This window comes from Chlorocebus sabaeus, chromosome 26 (genome assembly GCF_047675955.1).
Source record: "Chlorocebus sabaeus isolate Y175 chromosome 26, mChlSab1.0.hap1, whole genome shotgun sequence".
Taxonomy (NCBI): domain Eukaryota; kingdom Metazoa; phylum Chordata; class Mammalia; order Primates; family Cercopithecidae; genus Chlorocebus; species Chlorocebus sabaeus.
This window is the reverse complement of record NC_132929.1, coordinates 3,855,835-3,877,654: the sequence shown is the minus strand read 5'-3', so window position 1 is coordinate 3,877,654 and position 21,820 is coordinate 3,855,835. Positions and strand designations below refer to the sequence as shown.

General features: G+C 43.5%; 1 protein-coding gene, 1 long non-coding RNA gene and 1 other non-coding gene across 18 annotated transcripts in view; 2 read left to right on the top strand and 1 right to left on the bottom strand.

Moving 5' to 3' along the window:
• Positions 1-21,820, top strand: part of LOC119623586 (uncharacterized) — a 406,106-nt gene that overhangs the window by 359,223 nt on the left and 25,063 nt on the right. The window lies entirely within an intron of this gene.
• On the top strand, positions 4,057-4,158 carry LOC119619531 (small nucleolar RNA U13). The gene has a single exon (XR_005235996.1). It is a non-coding gene; the product is annotated as a small nucleolar RNA U13 (small nucleolar RNA).
• Positions 20,227-21,153, bottom strand: LOC119619369 (small ribosomal subunit protein eS27-like). The gene has a single exon (XM_073011995.1). The coding sequence runs from the start codon at positions 21,036-21,038 to the stop codon at positions 20,715-20,717; it is 324 nt and encodes a 107-aa protein (XP_072868096.1). The 5' UTR covers positions 21,039-21,153; the 3' UTR covers positions 20,227-20,714.

Here is a 21,820-nt window from a genome sequence, read left to right as displayed (position 1 = left end):
CCGAGGCGGGTGGATCACCTGAGGTCAGGAGTTTGAAACCAGCCTGGCTAACATGCTGAAACCCCGTCTCTACTGAAAATACAAAAATTAGCCAGGTGTGGTGGTGCATGCCTGTAGTCCCAGCTACTCGGGAGACTGAGGCAGGAGAATCACTTGAACCCGGGAGGCAGAGATTGCAGTGAGCTGACATTGCACCTCTGCACTCCAGCCTGGGCGAGATTGAGACTGCATTTCAAAAAAAAAAAAAAAAAAGGATATCCCCAACTGCAGTGCCCTTGCATACTGAGTATTTTAAGCTGAAGGAAATTGAGAAAACCACAGAAGCAGGAAGGTCACTCTCTGACTTGCTCCCACTTTTCTCCCTTGAAACAGGTCATAAAAGAATTAGCTGCCCTACCTGTCCTGAAAGTAGGTCATAATGAGACCCTTATTTCGGAGGAGTTCTGCCCTATACCTGGATGCCAACAAAGATCTGAACAAACAGGTCTTATGAATTTCTCCCCAGATAATTACTATTAGATGATACCCTTTGTTCCCAAAGCTATTTCTTCAAAACTGTCCATAAAAATACACCTATCCCGCCAGGCACAGTGGCTCGCGCCTGTAATCCCAGTACTTTGGGAGGCTGAGGCGGATGGATCAAAAGACCACGAGTTCAAGACCAGCCTGACCAACATGGTGAAACCCCATCTCTACTAAAGATACAAAAAAACAATTAGCTGGGTGTGGTGGCACAAGCCTGCAATCCCAGCTACTCAGAAGGCTGAGGCAGGAGAATCCCTTGAACCCGGGAGGTGGAGGTTGCAGTGAACCGAGATCGCACCATTGCAGTCCAGCCTGGGTGACAGCATGAGACTCTGTCTCAAAACAAAACAAAACAAACAAACAAACAAAAACACCTATCCCTTGGCCTTTGTATCTTGATTTCTGAAGACTCACAGGTCATGTAAAACTTGCATTAAGTAAACATATTATGTTTTCTCTTGTTAATCTGTCTTTTGTTATCAGGATCTCAGCCATGATGTATTTTGGGTTGTCAGGAATAATCACAACATGTGAAGAAATAGATAAAATGCCATTTAAAAAAATTATTATTTTTTTTATTTTTTTTGATACAGAGTCTCATTCTGTCACCCAGGCTGCAGTGCAGTGGCACGATCTTGGCTCACTGCAACCTCCACCTCCTGGGTTCAAACACTTCTTGTGACTCAGCCTCCCCAGTAGCTGGGATTACAGGCATGCACCATCACGCTTGGCTAATGTTGGTATTTTTAGTAGAGATAGGGTCTTGCTATGTTGGCCAGGCTAGCCTGGGACTCCTGGCCTCAAGTGATCTGCCCGCCGTGGCCTCCTTAAGTGTTGGGATTACAGGTGTGTAATGGCCTTTTTTTTTTTTTTGAGACAAAGTCTCAAAATGGCCTTTTTTTTTTTTTTTTTTTTGAGACGGGGTCTTTGCTTTATTTACCAAAGACTATACAAGATTATGTGAACTTAAAATAATGTTTGGGTTAATTTCTATATTTTGAAGTTTTAGGAATACTTAGTTATATCAGCATTTACTTCCCTTTAAGTCAATTAAATCCTCTTTTAAGGAACTTTATAAATTAATTTGGTAGTATCATTGAGCCAAGTAGAGTTTTCCTTCCTTCCTTCCTTCCTTCCTTCCTTCCTTCCTTCCTTCCTTCCTTCCTTCCTTCCTTTTGCTTTCTTTCTTGCTTTCTTTCTCTTTCTTTTCTTTTCTTTCTTTCTTTCTTTTTTTTTTTTTTTTTGACGGATTCTTGCTCTGTTACCCAGCCTGGAGTGCAATGGTACAATCTCAGCTCACTGCAACGTCTGCCTCCCAGGTTCAAGTGATTCTCCTGCTTCAGCCTCCCAAGTAGATGGGATTATAGGCACCCACCACCATGCCCAGCTAATTTTTGTATTTTTAGTAGAGATGGGGTTTCACCATGTTGATCAGGCTGGTTTCAAACTCCTGACCTCAGGTTATCCACTCGCCTCAGCTTCCCAAAGTGTTGGAATTACAGGCATGAGCCACCGTGCCATGCAATTTTCTTTTAAGATATTTTATTAATTAATTTGGTAATACCATCAGAGGTAGAAAAATTTCACACAGATAGAGACATACATAAACGTACAGGCAAATATCAAAAGAGATCTTCTAGCTGTCATTCTAAAATCTTAGCCATGAATTAGAAACACACAGTAACACGATACACTGTTTTATATAAAACAATTATCTCTCGTATTTTCTCCATTTCATAGTTTTTCCCTATTGTCCCTGGTAAACGGGACAAATTAAGGCTACCTACTAAATATTAGGCCTAATGCTTTTTACCAGTATTCGTGGAGAAGGTTTTTAAGATCTTCATTTGCCCTGTGAAGCCCTTTTGAAGGCTGTGGGCTAAATTTTAAATGAGTCACTGCAAAGACATCTAACAGCTATCAGAATGTCTCCACCACCCATCTGAGTGGATAAAATATCCAGTCTATTTCCAAATAATCTTTTTGTTCCTCTTCAGCCTTGGTACTTACTTTTGGAGGACTCTGAGTCCCTTGACAGCAGGGTGGACTAAAGTTTAAGAGAAGAAGCCTAACAGGGGAGGAAGAGAGAGAGATGGAGAAGGTAGGATTTTGAAGGGATCATATCCAGGATTCAAGGGAACCGAATGGAAGATTGAAGGCGGCAAGAGTAGGAAGGAAGAATGGAAAGAGTGGGAAGGAAGAGGTCTTAAAGGAACCAGCTGGGGGAGATACTAAATTCCCCAAAGAGGCCAGTGAAGCTTCAAATTATCTTTAGCAAAATCAGGCCACGTGTGGAGGATCACTTGAAGTCAGGAGTTTGAGAGCAGCCTGGCCAACATGGTGAAACCCCATCTCTACTAAAAATACAAAAATTAGCTGGGTGTGGTGGCACATGCCTGTAATCCCAGCTACTCAGGAGGCTGAGGCAGGAGAATCCCACCTTCCAGGTGGGAGGTGGAAGCTGCAGTGAGCCAAGATAGCGCCACTGTATCCAGCCTAGGCGACAGAGTGAGACTCCATCTCAAAAATAAATAAATAAATAAATTAATTAATTAATATCCTTAACAAAATCATGCCAAAAAGAGGGAGGTAAGCAGAGTTGTGAAAGCATATAGCCAACAGAGGTTCAAGAAAAGGGTTTTTGTCAACTGATAAGTTTCATGGGAAGATCAGGATCAAAAGGAGAGAACAGAGAGGCCTTAAGAAAATGGTTCCTATTGGCTGGGTGTGGCGGCTCACGCCTGTAATCCCAGCACTTTGGGAAGCCGAGACAGGCAGATCACCTGAGGTCAGGAGTTCAAGACCAGCCTGACCAACATGGCAAAACCCCATCTCTACTAAAAATACAAAAGTTAGCCGGGCGTAGAGGTGCACACCTGTAATCCCAGCTATTCGGGAGGCTGAGGCAGGAGAATTCCCTGAATCTGGGAGGCAGAGGTTTCTGTGAGCCAAAATCGAGCCACTGCACTCCAGCCTGGGTGACAGAGTAAGACTCTGTCTTAAAAAAGAAAAAAAAAAAAAAAAGCCAGAAAGAAAAAAAGTTGTTCCTGTTAGTCTGTAACTATCAGCTTCCCATTAGGACAACTATTGATCACAGGGGTCTTAAAAAGTCCTTTCAGGCTAGGTGCTGTGGCTCATGCCTGTAATCCCAGCACATTGGGAACCTAGGCAGTAGCATTTGTTGAGCCCAGGAGTGCCACACCAGCCTGGGCAACATAGTGAGACCTCATCTTGACTAAAAATAGACAAAATTAGCTGGGTGTGGTGGCATACTCCTGTAGTCCCTGCTACTCAGGAGGCTGAGGTGAGAGGATCGCCTGAGCCCAGGAGGTCAAGGCTGCAGTGAGCTGTGATTGTACCACTGCACTCCAGCCTGGGTGACACAGCAAGACACCATCTCAAACATATATAAATTTTTTCAAATATCTTATCAGGTTTTGGTCAAGAGAAAAGGTAAATATTCCTGATAGCACAGTCCCATTAAAAAAAAAAATGTACCCATTACAAGAGACTTGGAACCAAAATCCATAGATTCTTTCATGGTTCTTTATTGATATGGTGATAGGGCTTTCATATTCATGTGTGAGATGGGCCTCCCTCAGTCCTTGTTATGACATCATTATGTGTCTGGCATGACAAAAAGAAAAAGAGAAAAAAGGTGGAGAAAGGTAAAAAATAAGAAAAGAAAAAATGAAGGAAAAAGGAAAAAAACCGAATCCATAAGACTTTTATGAGTTACCCATAAATGCAGAGGCATCTTCAAAGAGGGTGCAAAAAATGTAGCCCTCTGAAGATGCCACACCACTCTCAAAGGTAGCCAAAAGAAAGGCAGGCCCAGATAATCCCCCTGAGAGCTGGCAGTAGATGTTAGCTGCAAATGGGTTGCACCCCACATGTCTGTCCAGCTGTGTTCCCACAGCCCCCCAGCCTGATGGTTGGCTGCCCGCACACCCAAGAACCAACCACTTGTATGTCCCGTCAAGTGGAAAACGTGACACAGATTCTTGACACAAAATGACAGAAACAGAAAAGCAATAGCTGCTCCTGGGAGGGAAAGGATCGATAACCAATGGGCACCACGAAACCAAACTAGTCACAATCTAGATAACGAATTTTGTGATTTTTTTCCTATCCATCTGCATTGGGGAAATAAGGGACAAGGAGGTTTTACTTTCTTCTCTTGACCAGGAACTTCTAACAGAGATCTGGGACAGCTGACTTTGGTGAAAATTCTCACCTTGCACAGGCTTATGTCTGTTTTCCAGAATCCCACCTCAGACTCCAGAGGGAAGTGTCCCACCTGTCCCCTTCTCATTGCCAGAAACTTCTACCCTTCTCATTCCTTTGCTTGTACCCCTGTAACAAGGACAGATTAATGAGAGTAAAGCATGCAAGTTGATTTACTATATGTTTTATGTGACATGAGTCTTCACAAGAAAACAAAGCCTAAAAGAAACAGTTAAACCTGAGTATTTTTTTGCTGGTTTGATGAAGAGTGAAGGATCATGGAGAAATGTAATGGGACCAAAAGGTGTCAGCTAACTGTAATAAACGGGGGAAAACAGCAAGGGCTGTTCATTCAGTGTCCCTGTGTCTTCAGAGATGGAGATCTTTTCTTCTGGGTAAAGCATAGCAGCTCTTATATGAGGGTTTTGTTACTTGCTTCAGCAGAAGGTCAAAAAGCCCTTCCCAGGTTTTATGACCTGTTTCAGGGAAAGGTGAGAAAGTCCTTCCTACACATTTGGTTTCTAAAATTCCTTCAGCTTAAAATGTTAATTATGCCAAGTTTCCATACTTTGGGGTAGCATGTCCTGAACATATTGTCAGAGCATTACGGAAAAAATACACACACACACACACACACACACGAGGACAGCACATTCCCTATGACTGTCTTAAAATTGATTAACCTCAAACATTTAATTTTGGATGACTGAGTCAAAAAGAGAATTGACATTGCCATCACATATCTGGTCAAGCTGAAAGATGGCATTTGGTATTGGAAATTGATGGCTGCTGGTCATTTAACACCCATTTCTCAGTTACATATCTGGCCCATGAGATAAGAATGCTAAACTGTATAAACAAGACGCCTCAATATGAAAACATTCTGCCATTACAAAGGTACTGTCTTTGTGTTACTCTGCATTCTCTCCCAGCCCTGTAGCAATTAATCCTTTGTCCATATATTGAAGACTTGTTTACATCTACTCTTGGCCTTCCTGAATATCCTCTGCTCCAGCAGAGCCTTAAGCCAAGGGTAGGAATGACAAGACAGACTATATTTGCAGAACACCACATAGTCACAGTGACGCACGTGGAAAGGAAGGTATGAGAACAAGGTCTTTCAAGCCAGATTTGGACTATGTTTGTATTAAAGGTGTTATTCCCATGTAAGACCTTAAGACATAATAATAATTCAGCTATGAAAGATTCATGTTGAGTTCTACCTGAATGGGCAAGCTGTTAGATAGAAGTTAAAGACACACAGAACACATAAGTTCTTTCTAGGTATATCCTTAGCTGAGCAAAATTGCAACCCAAGTTAGAACAGGAAAAACTTGATGAAGCATGAAATTACCAGCTGGTCTGATGGGAGATAGGATGTGGCCCTAAAGTACAGCAGATGGTGACTGAAGCATGGTGACAGTAGTGGAAGCACCTTAGGGTGACCCACAATTAGTCACTCTCTTATGCAATCCCATTTCCTTGGGTGTGGGAAGAACCTGCCAATAGCATGTGGCAAAGGATATCATTACTGTGTTTATACTATGTTAAATGTCAAAAGTGAGGATATAATGCAGATGTAATTAAAGTAATCAGTTGACTTTGAGTTCATTAAAAGGCAGAATAGCCTATGTGAACCTCCCCTTATCAGATGAGCCATTTAAAATGGCTCCTAGGCCTTCCCTGATGTCAGGCAAAATAGAAAAGACTCGGTCTCTTCACTGCCATGAATTCTATAGCCATTGGAAAATGAATTCTGCCAACAAGTAAACGAGCTTAAAAAGTAACACAGAGTCTGGGCACAGTGACTCATGCCTGTAATCCCATCACTTTGGGAGGCTGAGGTGGGTAGATTGCTTAAGCCCAGGAGTTTGAGACCAGCCTGGGCAACATGGTGAGACTTCATCTCTACAATAAAATACAAAAATTATCTGGGCACAGTGGCATGCACCTGTAGTCCTAGCTACTCAGGAGGCTGAAAGGATGGTTTGGGTCCGGGAGGCAGAGTGCAGTGAGTCTGAATCACCCCACTTCACTCCAGCTTGAGTGAGAGCCAGACTCTTATCAAAAAAAACAAAACAAACAAAAAACATAATACAGGCCACTGACACCTTGATTGCATCCCTGTGAAATATTGCACCTGAAAACCCAGCTAACTTGTGCCCACTGACCCACAGGAATGGAGACAATATATTTACATTGTTTTAAACTGCTAAATTGGCTGGATGTGGTGGCTCACACCTGTAATCCCAGCATCTTGGGAAACCAAGGTGGGGGGAATCACTTGAGGCCAGGAGTTTGAGACTAGCTTGAGAAACGTAGCAAGACTCTACAAAATTAAACAATTAGCTGAGTGTGGTGGTGTGTGCTTGTAGTCCTAGCTATTCTGGAGGCTGAATGGGAAGATCTCTTTATCTTGACTACCATAACATTCAGTGCAGCAGTCACTTATGGCTATAAAGTATAAAGTATAAAGTGATGAACCACTTTGAATTGTGTATGAGGAAAGAAGCTCAGAGTTCAGGTGGAAAATGTATTATTACAAACTCAACTATCAATTTAATCTGTCTTTAATGTATGAATCAAAATTAAATATTTCCTGTTGGGGTGATCGGACCAGGCCGTGGGGTGACGAAGTCCAGCGGAATCAAAGGAATAAGAAAAGACAAGGTAAGAGAGAAAGTGGGACCAGGGGCCAACGCTAGTATGGAGGCTGCAAATGCCCCAAGCTCTGGAAGCCCACGCTGTTTATTGGTGATCAAACAAAGAAACAGGTGGTGAGGATGTGGGGGTTGAAAGGAAGCGGTGCATCAAGCAAATGTGCTACAGCTGTGACGTTTAGCATTTTCTTTGAAACATATGGCTACGTGAGATAATGGGAGTGCTAGAAGCAAGGAGCCAGCAAGTCTAGACACGTTCCAAAGGCCACAAGGGTTTTTAGACCCTGGACCCTGGACATGTTCCAAGACTCTTACTTTATGTCAGATATGCTAGCACTGCCTCAGCTTCTCTCCCAACACTCAGCTTTTCTCCCAACATTTTCTATTACAAACGTCAATGGAAAAATCAATGATCTATTTAAAATATTGCAAATACCATCACTATGTTTGAAGATATGTTTTAATTTTTTATTATTCCTTTAGTTAGAAGAACTGTATGCCAATTAATAAACTGTTGCCTTTTAGATCCAAATTAATCATTCATTGCCTGCTCTGTGAAAATTGAGTCAGATACCCATAAGAATATATTGTGTTGGCTGGGCGCGGTGGCTCACGCCTGTAATCCCAGCACTTTGGGAGGCCAAGGCGGGTGGATCACGAGGTCAGGAGATCGAGACCATCCTGGCTAACATGGTGAAACCCCATCTCTACTAAAAATACACACAAAAAATTAGCCAGGCATGGTGGCAGGCGCCTGTAGTCCCAGCTACTCGGGAGGCTGAGGCAGGAGAACGGCGTGAACCCGGGAGGCAGAGCTTGCAGTGAGCCAGTTGTGCCACTGCACTCCAGCCTGGGCGACTGAGCAAGACTCCGTTTCAAAAAAAAAAGAAATTATATATATATATATATGTATATATATATGGTGTTGCAACAGTAAGCTTTGTCAGTAGTCGAAGGTGGTTGGACATTGTAAAAAGAGATTTTCCTTTCTGATTCCACTGTGGTCTCTCAACAGTTTCCCATAGCAGGCATGCCTTTCTCCAGCACTAGGTTTCTACAGTATGCATGGGCAATCCTGCGGCAACAATGGCTTTTCTAGCATCAGGCTCCTACAATGCATGACAGTCAGCAGCACTGGTTGTCAGTCACTTCCCATATCCCCCACCCTTAGGTGGTTTCTAGTGTAGTGCTTCCAGTGAGACACCTACCTGTGAACACGTTTCCCTGGCATCTAAGCGGGAAGATTTCTGGAAAGTTCCACTGGTGCCACACACTGTGATCATTCTGTGTACCCTCTAACAAGCTCTGGATTGCAATCCACTTACAGTAAACAAATGTCCATTTCAAATACTCCCTCCTCAAATTCTTGTGCTTTGTCTGCCTGCTGATTGGACCCTCCCTGAAAGAATTAATACTGGCGTTGTTCCGAGACAGTTCCACAGAGATGAGTCTGGGAAGTTGTGTTGGTCATTCCTTTATGTTTGAGCACATTCCGCAGCTCCTTGCCAATTTAGGTGCAATGGGATACTAGCAACTATGACATGCAGTGGTATCACAATTAATCAAGCAATGACCTGTGGTTGATTGTGACAAAGTGCCAACTGAAACACGTGCCTTGGGAGTCCAAGTGACTGCTGCACTGAATGTTATGGTAGTCAAGATAACTGTAAGGACTGTGGGGTGGAATGGGTTCAGTTGAGGGTCCTTGAATGATTATGAAGAGAAAATAACAAGCTTAGGTTCCTTAATTCTCAGTTCAAGCCACGGTTTGAAAACCTGAGAACTTCCATGGCGACTCTGAAGGAAACTCATTTCTTGTAGCTGCAGGGCTGATATTGTTGAACATCAAAACCAAGAATGAGATCCTGAAACTTGGAATGGGGGAATCTGTTTAGACTCGGTTGAAACTGACAATCTGGAAACAGAAAGTCAGGCTGAGCCTTTCTTACCAGTGGAAGTAGCTTCTATTGTTTGAAGAAAACATCTTTCCTCTGCACAAAAGCTGGGTTAGATACCATTAAAGGAGATGCCCATTTTTTTTGAAGTCCCCCACAAATCATTACTTGTTGCTAGTAGCATGACTAGACCCCATAACTAGGGCTGAACATCAACCTATTCCTAAGGGACAGGTACACACTATGACCTGTAGGAAACAGCTACATGCAAAGAAATTGTAACATGTATTGGAAGAAACCTGGGGAAGGTTGGAAGAGCATTCTAAGGTCGTTATACTAAGGAGGACAAAATATAACAGTAGACTGGGCTAATTGACCTCAGTGCTATTACTGTGTTATACTAAGGAGGACAAAATATAACAGTAGACTGGGTTAATTGACCTCAGTGCTATTACTGGGGATTCAAGATTTATTGTGCTGTGGGCATGTGGCTCACACCTATAATCCCAGCACTTTGGAGGCCAAGGCGGGAAGATAACATGAGTCCATAAATTTAAGACCGGTTTGGGCGACCTAATGAGACCTTGTATCTACAAAAAATAAATAAATAAATTAGCCAGGGACAGTGGTGTGCACCTGTAGTCCCAGCTACTTGGGGGACTAGGCCAAAGAATCACTTGAGCCTTGGAGGTTGAGGCTTCAGTGAGCTCTGATCATACAACTGCAGTCCAGCCTGGGCAATAGAGACAGACCCTGTCTCAAAAAACAAAACAAAAAAGTAAAGATTGATTGTGCTGTCTTATGTAGAGGAAAATGACTCAAACATCTTGCTCATGGGACAACTTTGCCAAAGACAGGATGTACAATTTGTTTTAAAGGCCAGAGGAGGATGTACCAGTCATCAGAACGTTTTGGCAAACAGAAGACTTTGGTGGTAGCTAACTAATCACAGGGTCCCTAGAATGAAATAGCCGAGACGTGTACTGAAGAGTATTGTTTGATCTCTATATGAAGAATAGTAGTAGTCAAATGTTCAACAGATGCCTACCTAGCTTTCAATCCTAAGTCAATTCACAGATGCAGTGTGGTACTGCACGGACCATGAAAAGAACGCTTGTTTGTATGACTGAGACAAAAAAGAAGAATGTCATCTTGTTCTACCTTACCTGGGAATATGCTCAGTTGGTGACAAAATTGTTGCCACTCTGTGCATGACCACAAAGGTACCGCAGGTATTGATTTTGAAGTTACACATAAACTTTAGTGAGTGGGCATATTTGTGAATATGTAACCTGACAATAATGAAGATTGACTATCTTTAAACAACATAAGGAGTCAACATCAGTTTCTGAGGTAAAATAATGACTGAGTTAAATTTTCAAGGGCAAATTCAGATTTCAAGTGCACAGAACATAGGAAGGAAAGGACATGCAAATCAGAAAAATTCACAAGTGTAATGAGGTGAGAAGGGACATGGCACACTAATTACAAAGGAATCAGAATGATCTGTTCATAGAGTTGTAAATGGGGTTGTGGAGGAAGAAATGAGGAGGAACAGATAAGCAAGACTGAAGTTCTTTTACTTCTATGCAAATGAGGGAAACTGAGGAATTGTAAGACAAGATCTAATATTATTTTTGGACGTCAAGAATAGTATTCCATAAATGCTGAATTGTTCCTAATTTCGGGAGGAGAAAACGGAAATAGCATTTCCATTGCATTTTTGTGAACAAAATTTGAGTGATCACGTTCTTTCTTGCATGTAGTAGATGGATAGGAGAATGAAAGATTCAGCTTTCTTCCTGCACTTGGGGCATATGTGAATCGGGAATTCAGACAAACAAATAAGCAACTAATTCTGAATAGAAAATTTGTGATTTAGATTATGCACTCTACTGGGGAATTTCAGATGTATAGGAATGTGGTTGAAATTGAAGTGGTTAGGGAATGCTATCTGGAGGAAGAAAATTATAACTAGATACAAGAAGTAGTAGTAGTAACTAAAGAAAAATATATCAGGGAGGCTGGGTGCGGTGGCTCACGCCTGTAATCCCAGCACTTTGGGAGGCCAAGGTGGGCGGATCACAAGGTCAGGAGATCAAGACTATCCTGGCTAACACGGTGAAACCCCGTCTCTACTAAAAATACAAAAAATTAGCCAGGCATGGTGGCGGGCGCCTGTAGTCGCAGCTACTCAGGAGGCTGAGGTAGGAGAATGGCATTAACCCAGGAGGTGGAGCTTGCAGTGAGCCAAGACTGTGCCACTGCACTCCAGACTGGGCAACAGAGCAAGACTCCATCTCAAAAAAAAAAAAGAAAAAGAAAAATATATCAGGGAAGAAAAAATGGATTTTTGTGCCAGGAAGGAAACTAAGTATGAACAGATGACAAAATATTTCAGGAACTGTGTCTGGAATTCATTCCTTCCAGTGGGTTCTTGATCTCGCAGACTTCAAGAATGAAGCCGCGGACCCTGGCAGTGAGTGTTACAGTTCTTAAAGATGGTGTGTCCGAAGTTTGTTCCTTCAGATGTTCAGATGTGTCCGGAGTTGGTCATTCCTCCCAGTGGGTTCATGGTCTCGCTGACTTCAGTAGTGAAGCCACAGACCTTTGCAGTGAGTGTTACAGCTCTTAAAGGTGACACGTCCAGAGTTGTTCATTCCTCCTGGTGAGTTCGTGGTCTTGCTGGCTTCAGGAGTGAAGCTGCAGACCTTCATGGTGAGTGTTACAGTTCATAAAGGTAGTGCGGACCCAAAGAGTGAGCAGCAGCAAGATTTATTGTGAAAAACAAAAGAACAAAACTTCCACAGGTTGGAAAGAAACCCCAGCAGGTGCTGCTGGCTCCCGTGGCCAGCTTTTATTCCCTTATTTAGCCCCATCCATGTCCTGCTCACTGGTCCATTTTACAGAGCGCTGATTGGTCCGTTTTTACAGAGTGCTGATTGGTGCATTTACAAACCTTTAGCTAGAGGCAGAGGGCTGATCCTTGTGTTTACAATCATTTAGCTAGACAGAAAAGTTCTGCAAGTCCCCACAGACCCAGAAGCCCAGCTGGCTTCACCTCTCAGAACTACAGATAGAGATTATTTCATTTACCTGAATCAATCTGAAAGTATATGCTGGGGCTAGATGTTGAGGATACTTAATGGCACATTAATTCTTTGATTTTATATGTATTTAGATACATTCATTAGCTACAGTTGGCAACTTCCTAATAGGGATGCCCCAGATATGACTGTAAATTGAGAATTTTGGTTTCCTAGTGTCTGAAAAGTGGTTAACCCAAAGTTTTGGCTTTAGAGAAAGAGTCTATACAGGCAAAAGTGTAGAGGGTTTGACAGAGAAAAAACAAAAACAAAAACAAAACATCCAAGGGCCAAAGGAAATGGCCGCAAGGAAAATGGTCAAAAACTTGCATCATTCTCTTCATCCACTCACTCCACTCTATGCAGGATCCTACATCAGTCTTTGAATGTTTCAGGCAGAGGTTCCATTCATGCTTTCCAAAGGAAACTTCATTTGGTTTATAGGATTCAGGATTGTGGAACCATCTGGTATCAAGAAAATAAGAGGCCATGAAAAAGCTTACAGAATGTTGGTACAAGCAACTGCTAGGGATGTTACTGAGTTTTAACGAGAGAGATGGTCCCAGAAAGCTGGAAGAAGAAAGGTCAGGGCCAAGCGCGGTGGCTCACGCTTGTAATCCCATCAGTTTGGAGGCAGAGAAGGGCAGATCACTTGAGTCCAGGAGTTCGAGACCAGCTTGGGCAATGTGGATAAACCCCATCTCTACAAAAACATACAAAAAAAGAAATTGCTGTGTGTGGTGGTGCACGCCTGTGTTCCCAGCTATTTGGAAGGCCGAGGTGGGAAAATCACCTGAGCCCAGGAGGTGGCGGTTGCAGTGAGCAGAGCTGAGATTTGACCACTGCATTCCAGCCTGGGCTACAGAGCAAAACCCTGTCTCAAAAAAAAAAAAGATCGGAACAAGAAAAAGGAAAAAGAGGGGTAAAAACATAGAAGTGACTAAGTTCATTTCAGCAGGAATATTTTTTAAATATATTTCAAAACTGAAACAATGCTATGTTTTGCTGCAGCATGTGAGGGGAACACAATTCAGGATAATCCACAGTAAAAATGCAGGGAAGCCTGGTCCTACATCCACTTTTAATGCCACATACTACAGTTAACAGTTGGTGTGAACCCTATTTGGCTGATTTCAATTACAAACATGGATGTACAGGAGTGTGTTTTAATGGCACACATGCATAGTTCATATTTTATTAGAAAATCTGTTCATGCGGGCTGCAGTGGCTAATGCCTGTAATCCTAGCACTTTGGGCAGGATTGGATCCTTTCCTTTGGAAAGCATGAATGGAACCTCTGCCTGAAACATTCAAGCACTGAGGCAGGTGGATCACCTAAGGTTAGGAGTATTGAGACCAGCCTGGCCAACATGGTGAAACCCCGTCTCTACTAAAAATACAAAAATGGCCGGGTGCGGTGGCTCACGCCTGTAATCCCAGCACTTTAGGAGGCCGAGGTGGGTGGATCGCGAGGTCGGGAGATCAAGACCATCCTGGTTAACACGGTGAAACCCGTCTCTACTAAAAATACAAAAAATTAGCTGGGCGTGGTGGCAGGCCCCTGTAGTCAGTCCTAGCTGCTCAGGAGGCTGAGGCAGGAGAATCACTTGAACCAGGAGGCAGAGCTTGCGGTGAGCCCAGATTGTGCCACTGCACTCCAGCCTGGGCAATGGAGCGAGACTCCATCTCAAAAAAAAAAAAAAAAAAGACACATTCTTTCATTTGAATAATGTTAGTCAATTTGTTGTTGTTGAGTTGCTTTTTGTTCATTAAGAACCAGCTGTAACATTTGTTGGGACTTGGTAGAAGATAAGTGCTAGGTGGTTGTAGCTGTCAGGCTTTTAATGGGAGGAGTTTAGTTTATGTGAAAATAAAAGAAAAACAAAGATTAATATTTGGAATAAACCATAAACTCAGCTTCTGAGTCCAGAGATCAACCAGTCAAGATTGTTTAGACTTGAGCTTGTCTTTAGATGGTGAAGTTAGGAAGGCAGTGACAGTCTAATGAGTTTTCCTAGTTTACAGTTTGTATGTCTTTGGTGATGACATCCAGTGTTCTGGTGAACTTCCTGAGTGGCCCACCCAGCAACAGACACAAATTGATTTATTTGAAATTGTAGGAATAAAAAAGTAATATATTTTCATCACCTGTTACAAGGTTAATGAGTGAGACCCCTATAACAAAAGACATAGTAATAAGAAAACATCATGTCAAATGAGTTACTAAAAGTATTATGTGACATGGGAGCTTTTAGAAATGAAGACCAAAAGAACCAGGGAGAACCCTGTTTTTTTTTGTTGTTTCTTTTTTTTTTTTTTTTTTTGATTGAGACAAGGTCTGGCTTTGTCACCCTGGCTGGAGTTCAGTGACACGATCTCAGCTCACTTCAACCTCCACCTCCTTGGGCTCAAGCCATACTCCACCTCAGCCTCCTGAGTAGCTGGGACTACAGGTGGGCATCACCACACCCAGCTAATTTTTGTTTTGTTTTGTTTTGTTTTTATAGATATGGGGTTTTGCCTTGTTGCCCAGGCTGGTCTTGAACTCCCAAGCTCAACCGATTCACCCATCTTGACGTCTCAAGGTGCTGGGATTATAGACATGAGCCACCGAGCATGGCTGGAAAAATCTATTTTTACAGACAGCTATGCAAATGTGTGATTGGAAAACAAATGGGTACGACCTAGTGGCAATAATCTGGGGAGAACTTAGCAAGATCTGTTCAGATTCTTCTTGGTCTCTGGGTATAGAGAAGGACCCCTCTTGACTGAGCATTTTATGACCTACTTTCAGGGGACGTAGGTCAGAGAATTCTTTTATGACCCACTTCAGGGGCAAGAGGTCAAAGAGTATGCTTCCGGCATCGATTATCTCAATTTCTGAAGTGCCACATTAGGGGGCATTATTTACAGAGACTCAAGGGGGTGTAAGTGCCTATTATCAGAGGTCATTCTTATGAAGGCTGTTAACTAAATTTTTGGTTGAATGGCTGAGCAGACGTCTAGCAATTGTCATCCAGTCTATTTCCAATTAGCTTTTTTTTTCTTTTCTGACTCAGGTAGTTGATTTTGCAGGATCTTCCGTCCCTTAGGAGAAGAGAGCCCTAAAAAGCAAGTGATTGCAGTACTGGAGGAGATAAAAGGCTGGCAGGGGAGGGCAGAGGGAGGAACGATGAAGCAGGTAGGGGCTTGAAGGGGGAAATATCAAAGGATGCAAGGGAACTGAAGGGTAAAATAGTGCCAAGAAAGAGGTGGACAGAGTTGGCAAAGCATGTCGTAAGCAGGGATTTGAGAAGAGGGGATTCAGATGACAGAGAAATCCCAAGGGAGAAGCAGAATCCAATATAGAGAATGGAGGGGTCTTAAATAGAGCTAGGAATAAGAGATTTGCAGCCCAGGAAGTCAGGGAATACCTATAGAGGAAAGAAGGCCAAAAAGGAAAGAATTCTAGGCCAAGTATCCAGGGAATAATCCCCACTGCTGTGGTTCGAATGATGGTGACCTCTCAAAAATTCATGTTGAGGCTGGGCGCGGTGGCTCACGCCTGTAATTCCAGCACTTTGGGAGGCTGAGGCAGGCGGATCACAAGGTCAGGATTTCAAGACCATCCTGGCTAACACGGTGAAACCCCATCTCTACTAAAAATACAAAAAAAATTAGCCGGGTGTGGTGGCAGGCACCTGTAGGCCCAGCTACTCCGGAGGCTGAGGCAGGAGAATGGCGTGAACCCCGGAGGCGGAGCTTGCAGTGAGCTGAGATCGCGCCACTGCACTCCAGCCTGGGTGACAGAGCGAGACTCTGTCTCAAAAAAAATAAATAAAATAAAATGAAAATAAGAAATAAAATAAAATTCATGTTGAAATGTAATCTTCAGTGCAATAGTATGTTGCCCAGGCTGGTCTTAAACTCCTGGGCTCAAGTGATCCTCCCACCTTGGCCTCCCAAAATGCTGGCCCCGTAGGCATGAGCCACCATGCCTGGCCAAGACACTACCTTGAAAGCACAGAGTAGGCCAGGCGTGGTGGCTCAGGCTTGTAATCCCAGCATTTTGGGAGGCCGAGGTGGGCGGATCATGATGTCAGGAGTTTGAGAGCAGCCTGGCCAACACAGTGAAACCCTGTCTCTACTAAAAATACAAAAATTAACTGGGCATGGTGGCGGGCACCTATAATCCCAGCTATTTAGGAGGCTGAGGTAGGAGAATCACTTGATCACTTGAACCCGGGAGGTGGAGGTTGCAGTGAGCCAAGATTGCACCACTGCACTCCAGCCTGGGCAACACAGTCAAACTCCATTTCAAAAAAAAAAAAGAAAGCAAGCACAGGGCGTCCCTTACCAGACACCAATTAACCAATTATGCCGGTGACTTGATGGCATAATAATTGGATTGACATAATTGGATTTCCAGAACTGTGAGAAACAAATTTCTGTTCTTTATAGATTTCCTAGTCTCAGATATTATGCTTAGCAGCACAATTGACTAAGATAGAAATTGGTACTGAGAAGTGGCGGTGTTGCTATAACAAATACCTAAAAATGTAGAGGCTGCTTTGGAGCTGGGTAATGGGTAGAGGCTGGAGGAGTTTGGAAGTGCACGCTAGAAGAAGCATGGCCTAGTTTGCCACGCGTTAAGGCGATTCTTGTGAGGTTTCAGAAGACGATGAAAAGCCGTAGAGAAAGCCTCCATCTTTGAAATTATCTAGGTGGTTGTGAACAGAATGTTGGAAAAAATATAGAAGTAAAGGCCATTCTGATGAAATCTTAGATGGAAATGAGGAATATCTTATTGGAAACTAGTGGAAAAGCCATCCTTGTTACAAAGTGGCAGAGGATTTGTTCCTGGAAAGAACAAGGTCTGGGAAAGAAGGGAGTTTATTTCTGCAGCTGGTTACAGGGAGAAGGCTGGAGTAATTCACCATACCAACGCAAAGTTACAAGATTTTTCTAGTGCTTATATACATTCTAAGCTCCACGCTAAGAGTGGAATTGCACCTCCAAAGAGGAGTGTTTCCTTCAATCTATGTCTTATCTTTAAGTAGGACCTAGGGTCTGGAAATCTTTCTCTAGAGTCTTGGAAAGCTTTTTAATCTTAAGTGGGTACCTGGAACAAGGTACATGTGTAAAATGCTTTTATTATTCAACTAGACTTTAGGCTAAGAAAGCCCAGGCAAGGTCTTAATGGGTTTATTTTAATGTTCCAGCCCTTATGCTCAGGCACCAGTTTCTCCAGTTCTTTAATGTTTACAGTATGCATTGATTAGAATTATAATAGAGGGTCAGTGGAAACAGACTGTTCTGGTTGCTAATGGGAGCCTGCCTGCCACAAACTTGGTGGAGGTATTTCTGTGTCTTAGTAGTTTTTGGAGGGTAGAATGTAAGAGCAATGAACTAGGATATTTGGCAGAGAAATCTGTAAGCCAAGTTTTCAGGGTACTGCATGGCTTCTCTTAATTGCTGATAGTAAACTGTGAGAAGAGAAAGTCAAGTTAAAGATAGAATTTATAGGCCAGGCATGGTGGTTCACGCCTGTAATCCCAGCACTTTGGGAGGCTGAGGCGGGTGGATCACGAGGTCAGAAGATGGAGACCATCCTGGCTAACAGGTAAAACCTCGTCTCTACTAAAAATACAAAACCTTAGCTGGGCGTGGTGGCGGGCACTTGTAATCCCAACCACTCGGGAGGCTCAGGCAGGAGAATGGTGTGAAACCAGAGGGCAGAGCTTGCAGTGAGTCAAGATCTCACCACTACACTCCAGCCTGGGCGACAGAGCGAGACTCTGTCCCAAAAAAATAAATAAATAAAATAAAATAAAAATAAAAAATAAAATAAAATTCCTGTTGAAATGTAATCTTCAGTGCAATAGTATGTTGCCCAGGCTGGTCTTAAACTCCTGGGCTCAAGTGATCCTCCCACCTTGGCCTCCCAAAATGCTGGCCCCATAGGCATGAGCCACCATGCCTGGCCAAGACACTACCTTGAAAGCACAGAGTAGGCCAGGCGTGGTGGCTCAGGCTTGTAATCCCAGCATTTTGGGAGACTGAGGTGGGCGGGTCACGATGTCAGGAGTTTGAGAGCGGCCTGGCCAACACAGTGAAACCCTGTCTCTACTAGAAATACAAAAATTAACTGGGCATGGTGGCGGGCACCTATAATCCCAGCTATTTAGGAGGTTGAGGCAGGAGAATCACTTGATCACTTGAACCCGGGAGGTGGAGGTTGCAGTGAGCCAAGATTGCACCACTGCACTCCAGCCTGGGCAACAGAGTCAAACTCCATTTCAAAAAAAAAAAAAGAAAGCAAGCACAGGGCGTCCCTTACCAGACACCAATTAACCAATTATGCCGGTGACTTGATGGCATAATAATTGGATTGACATAATTGGATTTCCAGAACTGTGAGAAACAAATTTCTGTTCTTTATAGATTTCCTAGTCTCAGATATTATGCTTAGCAGCACAATTGACTAAGATAGAAATTGGTACTGAGAAGTGGCGGTGTTGCTATAACAAATACCTAAAAATGTAGAGGCTGCTTTGGAGCTGGGTAATGGGTAGAGGCTGGAGGAGTTTGGAAGTGCACGCTAGAAGAAGCATGGCCTAGTTTGCCACGCGTTAAGGCGATTCTGGTGAGGTTTCAGAAGACGATGAAAAGCCGTAGAGAAAGCCTCCATCTTTGAAATTATCTAGGTGGTTGTGAACAGAATGTTGGAAAAAATATAGACAGTAAAGGCCATTCTGATGAAATCTTAGATGGAAATGAGGAATATCTTATTGGAAACTAGAGGAAAAGCCATCCTTGTTATAAAGTGGCAGAGGATTTGTTCCTGGAAAGAACAAGGTCTGGGAAAGAAGGGAGTTCATTTCTGCAGCTGGTTACAGGGAGAAGGCCGGAGTAATTCACCATACCAACGCAAAGTTACAAGATTTTTCTAGTGCTTATATACATTCTAAGCTCCACGCTAAGAGTGGAATTGCACCTCCAAAGAGGAGTGTTTCCTTCAATCTATGTCTTATCTTTAAGTAGGACCTAGGGTCTGGAAATCTTTCTCTAGAGTCTTGGAAAGCTTTTTAATCTTAAGTGGGTACCTGGAACAAGGTACATGTGTAAAATGCTTTTATTATTCAACTAGACTTTAGGCTAAGAAAGCCCAGGCAAGGTCTTAATGGGTTTATTTTAATGTTCCAGCTCTTATGCTCAGGCACCAGTTTCTCCAGTTCTTTAATGTTTACATTATACATTGATTAGAATTATAATAGAGGGTCAGTGGAAACAGACTGTTCTGGTTGCTAATGGGAGCCTGCCTGCCACAAACTTGGTGGAGGTATTTCTGTGTCTTAGTAGTTTTTGGAGGGTAGAATGTAAGAGCAATGAACTAGGATATTTGGCAGAGAAATCTGTAAGCCAAGTTTTCAGGGTACTGCATGGCTTCTCTTAATTGCTGATAGTAAACTGTGAGAAGAGAAAGTCAAGTTAAAGATAGAATTTATAGGCCAGGCATGGTGGTTCACGCCTGTAATCCCAGCACTTTGGGAGGCTGAGGTGGGCGGATCATGAGGTCAGAAGATAGAGACCATCCTGGCTAACAGGGTGAAACCCCGTCTCTACTAAAAATACAAAACCTTAGCTGGGCGTGGTGGTGGGTACCTGTAGTCCCAGCTACTCGGGAGGCTAAGGCAGGAGAATGGCGTGAACCCGGGAGGTGGAGCTTGCAGTGAGCTGAGATCACACCACTGCACTCCAGCCTGGGCGACAGAGCAAACTCCGTCTCAAAAAAAAAAAAAAAAAAAAAAAAGATAGGACTTATAATCAGAAGGGAAACAGATTAGCCGGGATGGGTTGCTTGAGCACAGGAGGTCGAGGCTGCAATGAGCTATGATCATACTACAGTCTGGGCAACACAGTGAGTCCCTATCTTAAAAAAAAGATTATTATTATTATTATTATTATTATTATTATTGAGATGGAGTCTTGCTCTGTTGCACAGGCAGGAGTGCGATGGCATGATCTTGGCTCACTGCAACCTCTGCCTCCTGGGCTCAAGTGATTCTCCTGACTCAGCCTCCCAAGCAGCTGAGATTACAGGTGCCTGCCACCATGCCCGGCTAATTTTTGTATTTTTAGTAGAGATGGGGTTTCATCATATTGGCCAGGCTGGTCTCGAACTCCTGACCTTGTGACTCACCAACCTTGGCCTCCCAAAGTGCTGGGACTACAGGTGTGAGCAACCTCGCCTGGCCAAAGATGATGATGATGATTATTATTATTTTATCCAAAATGTGTTTATTGAGATGGTTTCCCACTCATCTTGATTCAGAGTGCTTTTAGTGCTGCTTCCTCCTAAAGGAACATCCTTCTGTAAGCCTTGCTTTTCCTCCTGTAGGCTGGCAGAGGACAGTGCAGCAGCCAACACACATAACTACCATTTGTACATGGCTAAAGACCGTGGTGATTTTATGGCATCCTGGGGATTTCATATCCATGAAGTAGGAATTGGGGCTCTGCACCAGGGGTTTCTTCTTGTGTTTCCTCTTCTCCGCCTCTGGAGAGGGATGAAGGAGATCCTTTGCAAGAGACATGTTCTCATGGGTAGGTCGTCCCTGCCGGAAAGGGCCAAAGAAAATTATTTTTAAAGGGAAGTTGGACATAAAGATTTGGAAAATTAACAGCCTGGCCTTGTGAAGAATTTTTAAAATGTGTTCAGGAGAGAAAACTAACTGTGTGGCCAACTGACCATTTTATAAGGAGGTTAGTATGACTAGGACACCGGACACTATTCATTAACACAATGGGAGGGTGACCCTGAAGACATTTCAGAGAACACTGAGGATGCCACAATCATCACAGATTCAAGTGCCAGGTCCTTGAGGGAATAACAATTTTAAGGAAGGAGCCCAGGGTCCCAGTGAAACCCAGGGTGCCTGTGGGAACTTGGGGCTCAGTGACTATGCTGCCTCATGTATCTCCTCCCTGAAGTCAAGCGAAGCGTTCCCCAGCTTCCCCATCTGTGGTTCAAGTGGGCCCAGGTACAGCTCAGATCACTCCTCCAGAAAACACAAGGAGCCAAACATGGGGCAGCTCCCATGTGGTGCTAACTGCGGGCATGCTAAATCTACAGCTGTGAAGGCATGGCTTTCTCCACCTAATTTCCGAGGAAGCCTTGAAGAATGCCTCAGGGCCCAATCAGAGAACTGCTATAGGGGCAGGGCTGCCACAGAAAGTTCCCACCAGGGCAACGTCCAGCAGAACTGTTGGGTTGGGGCCACCACAGAGTACCCTCACTAGGGCAATACTCAGTGGAGCCATGTGGGCAGGGCCACCCCTGAGTTCCCAGACCCAGACTTGTAGATTCACTAGTGCATAATTCCAACCTGTGATAGACATAGACACCTGACTACAACCTGCAGAACTGTGCTGTGGGCTGACTCCA

Excerpts from the sequence above, each read along its gene's own strand:
- LOC119619369 (XM_073011995.1), bottom strand. The coding sequence starts at position 21,038 with ATGTCCAACTTCCCTTTAAAAATAATTTTCTTTGGCCCTTTCCGGCAG.